Below are 4092 nucleotides of genomic sequence, written 5' to 3'. Positions count from 1 at the left end.
CTCAGCTGGCAGGCTGTCAGCTCCAGCGGCTTTGTTGTTTTTCAGCCGCGTTATTGCTATACGTACCTCGTCATAGTCAGGCGGTGGGACGTCGACTACGTCATCACAGACTGCGGGCTCGGGTTCTTCTTCTCCACAACTTTCCGTGCTGCTACCATTTAGTAGGGCGGAAAAGTGTTCCCGCCATAATATAAGTACGCTCTGGACATCAGTTACTAGGTCGCCATTATTGTTCTTACAGGAGTGCGCCCGGTCTTTAAACCTTCCGTAAGTAGCCTAGGTTAGGTTAGAGTGGCTGCCCCGCGCAGAACGCGGAGCACACGTGGGCTGGAAAAGCCCGTTGTGATACCACTGGCCGAAGCCTTTTGTTTCTTTCCCTCCCTTAGTAATTGAACCACACGTTCCACCTTGGCTCTGGATACGGTGTTGTTTAGAGCAGGCCACCATACGGTGACCCCGTAGAAAAGGATGGGTCTTATCACAGCTGTGTACATCCAGTGTACTATATGTGGTTTTATTCCTAATTTTTTGCCTATAGCCGTTTTGCAGGCATACAGGGCAGTATTGGCCTTCCTGGAGCGGTCTTCAGTGTTTCGCTTCCAGTTCAGCTTCATGTCCAGAATAACACCAAGGTATTTCACCTCGGTTGAGAGAGTGAGTGCCACCCCGTTTAGGGCGGGAGGTTTAAATAAGGGAGTTTTATACTTCCTTGTGAAAAGTACCATTTCTGTGTTGGCAGGATTGACACTAAGTCCACATTCCTTGGACCAGATGTTTACCAGACCGAGTGCGTTTTGCAAAAACTCACTCAGGACCTGAAGATGTTTGCCCGTTGCAAAGATTGCTATGTCATCGGCGTACGCTATGACTTGACAACCGGTGCTCTTTAGGCTTAGAAGTATGGTGTTCACTGTTAGATTCCAGAGTAGAGGGGAGAGAACGCCCCCTTGGGGGGTGCCCCTGGTCACATACTTTGTAATGGAACCATCCCCTAGTTCTGATAGAATAGTTCTCTTTCCGAGAAGGAGCTCAACAAAATCCACCAGACCTCGCTGCACCCCCGCCATAAGAAGGGAGTTAACAACAGACTTCGGGTAGACGTTGTTGAAAGCACCCTCGATATCGAGAAAAACTCCGAGCGTGTATTCCTTTAAGGCCAATCCTTTTTAAATCGTCGCTACGATTTCATGGAGTGCGGTCTCCACGGATTTCCCCTTGGAATATGCATGCTGATTCGAGGAGAGGTTGTCAGCTTTAATATTCCGTCGAATATGTTCGTCGATGAGCCTCTCTAGAGTTTTGAGGAAGAACGAGGTGAGGCTTATAGGCCTGAAATCCTTCGGTTTCACATGAGCGGCCTTGCCTCCTTTTGGTACGAATACAACCTTTGCCTTTGTCCACTCGTGTGGTATGTGAGTCAGAGTTAGGCAGGCTGTAAAAATCTGAGAAAGCATGGGACACAGTATGTCCTTAGCTTCCTGTAGTTGAGCGGGAAAGATTCCGTCAAGGCCAGAAGATTTGTAGGGCTGAAAGGACATTAAAGCCCATTCCACCCTCTCCTCACTTACGATGTCCCCAACGGTATCACCCAGAGACAAGTAGGTCCTAGGACCGGGCGAAAAATCGGGGGTGTCATCTGAGCAGCCCGGGAAGTGAGTGCTCATAAGGACTTCCAGCATTTCGCTACATGATGTCGTCCAGTCACCGTTAGGCTTCTGGATAGAGTTCATACTTGAAGAGGATTTTGAGAGAACTTTCCTCAGCCTGTTGGCTTCAGAGTTCTCTTCTATGTTGTCGCAGAAGTTTTGCCAAGATTCGCGTTTCGCCCTCTTTATGGCCGAAATCTCAGGATTTCACCACTGGGGTTTCTCTTTGCCCTTCGGGAGGGTGCTTGGGCAGGAGGCTTTGAAAGCAGCATTACAGGCATTTGTCACAAAGTTCACTGCTTCATCAATTTTTGACGATGAGTCCAGCTCACCGAGAGAAACAACCTTCGTATTCGAGAGACTCGCTTCATCAGATCTTAACGATAAGCAGGACTTATCGTGAGAAGCGTATCTGTGTAGAGAGACCGACAGCGTATTTTTATACTTTGCTCAGTCGGTTCGCTTCTTGTTCCTGTATGCTGTTAAAGGAGCAGGATCAAAATTGAGCTTAAAGCTAATGTAGAGATGGTCAGAGACAGAGTGTTCTTTGGACACCTGCCAGTCCCTTATCTGATCAGACAAACCACTCGAAACAAGGGTGATGTCCAGCACTTCGCTTCTAACAGAGGTCACAAAAGAGGTCACTCACCCCGGGAGTTGGTGTCACTTGTGCCCCAGATCGTGTTATGCGAGTTAGAGTCTGCCCCTATTATGACCGGGAGTTTCCTGCGATTTGCTTCCTTCACAGCTTCTTCCAGTCTGTAGGGTGGAAAAACATGGCTGTCGTGGGCCATGTAGGATGTTGCCAGCCAGATCACGCTCTCCTTCAGCTGGACGCTGATGCAGACAGTGTCCTCGTCGCTGTATTGGGAGAATAAAAAATAAGAATATACTTTTTTAATCAGAATGCAAGCTCTGATCCTACCTGCTACTGGAGCTGTTACAACCTGGTAGGCATCAGAGTTCAGTCCGCAAACCTTGTTTCTAACGACCCAAGGCTCTTGGACTAGAATCAAGTCCTCAGCTTTATTGCTGAGGCGAAGAAGAAGGGCAGCCGAGGCTGCCTTGGAATGGTGCAGATTAATTTGTAGGATCTGCACCATCCTCAGAGTCGGTGATGTCCATCGCTTCTAGCTCCTCCCGTTCGGCGGCGGCAATGACTGTGATGTCATTAACCTCCTCCTCGGGTTCTGAGTCCAGAAGCTGGTCCTCGTTCAGCATTGCCCACCGGCTGTATACCGACCCTACGTAGGCAGATACTGAGCTCGTGTCGCTCTCAGTATCTGACGCGGTTTCGGGTACACCCGTTGGTAGGTCCCCAGGTCCACTCGTGGTGTTTCCTGTGGACCCCGCGCTGTCTGCCACCGATGCCGACTCGTAGGCGCCAGGTCCGCTCGAGGCGTTGCCTGTGTTGTTGGCCCCTTCGTCGGTTGAGTTATCGGGAGGAGTGGGTCCGCTCGAGGCGTTGCCAGCCTCCTCCCCTTGTTGGTCCGTTTTCCGGTGGATTTTCACCGTGATGGAGTAAAAGCCGTAGCTTGTTACCCCACCACAACCCTCGAGAACTGGGACGGAAGCATCGTTGATGACAAAGACAACAAAACGCTGCATCCCCACCGGCCTCGACTTTCCCTCGAGGGGTATAGTTTTGCCGGTATCGCTGGAAGTATGCCTTCCCTCTGGGGGCTTAGCATTCCCTCCAGATTCTGCGGAGGGCCGAATCTGTTTGGGCCGTGTAGGCCCTGTCTTCGGCGCCGTCGATGCGGTTCCCGAGATGGTGGGTTTATTGGACTTAACTTCGCCGTGTCCAGCGGCGGCACTACCCGTGCAGGGTTCCGAGGCTTTTTTTGCTTTATTCATCATTACTGGTTCTTTGGCCGCCTACTAAGCAGAAGCCTTTCGGCGGCCGGAAAAAGGGAAAGGGGAAAAAAACGGTCGACCACGGCAGAGCCCCATGCCGCAGCAAGTCCACCGTTACTCCCGGAGGCGGACAGGTATCCGAGAGGGGCCGTTAGAATACAGTCGGAAAACCCCCTGACTGCAAACCGTCCAATGGGCACGGTGACGCATGACACCCTGGATTAGGGGGGGCGTTTTATACCTACCGCCAAGTACCCCCTAGAAATGGCCTCAGTATGCCCACTCCCAGCTTCCCCAGTGCGAGCCCATCCGGCCCGCCACCGGCCGCGGCAGGAGAGTTTATACTTCGGCGTCAGCTAGGCCCCGCCTGCTTGCACCACTTCGGCAGAAGGGCAAGCCCATCCCGCCGCAGCGGTGCAAGCAGCGATGCCCATTGCCCAGTCGGCACCCGCTTGGAGGGTATATCAAGGAGGATTTTCGCCAACCCGTAAGTAGCCTAACTCTCTTGTAAAATTTTCGGGCATTCCTCCTGTCGGCCAGCATTTCAAGCTCTTCGCACTCACGTATTTCGGCCTCTCTCTTCTTGTTG

General features: G+C 51.8%; 1 protein-coding gene across 1 annotated transcript; it reads right to left on the bottom strand.

The window, feature by feature from the left end:
* Nucleotides 1–2726: 2726 nt before the first annotated feature.
* Nucleotides 2727–3503, bottom strand: LOC118741941 (secreted protein C-like). Its single transcript, XM_036473910.1, has one exon. It carries the CDS (start codon nt 3501–3503, stop codon nt 2727–2729), a length of 777 nt encoding a protein of 258 aa, XP_036329803.1.
* Between the last annotated feature and the right edge of the window lie 589 nt (nt 3504–4092).

Source organism: Rhagoletis pomonella, unplaced genomic scaffold (genome assembly GCF_013731165.1).
Source record: "Rhagoletis pomonella isolate Grant_MI unplaced genomic scaffold, Rhpom_1.0 Rhpom_scaffold_00006, whole genome shotgun sequence".
NCBI classification, from domain to species: domain Eukaryota; kingdom Metazoa; phylum Arthropoda; class Insecta; order Diptera; family Tephritidae; genus Rhagoletis; species Rhagoletis pomonella.
Note: the sequence above shows the minus strand (reverse complement) of the source record. Positions and strands in the feature narration are given on the sequence as shown.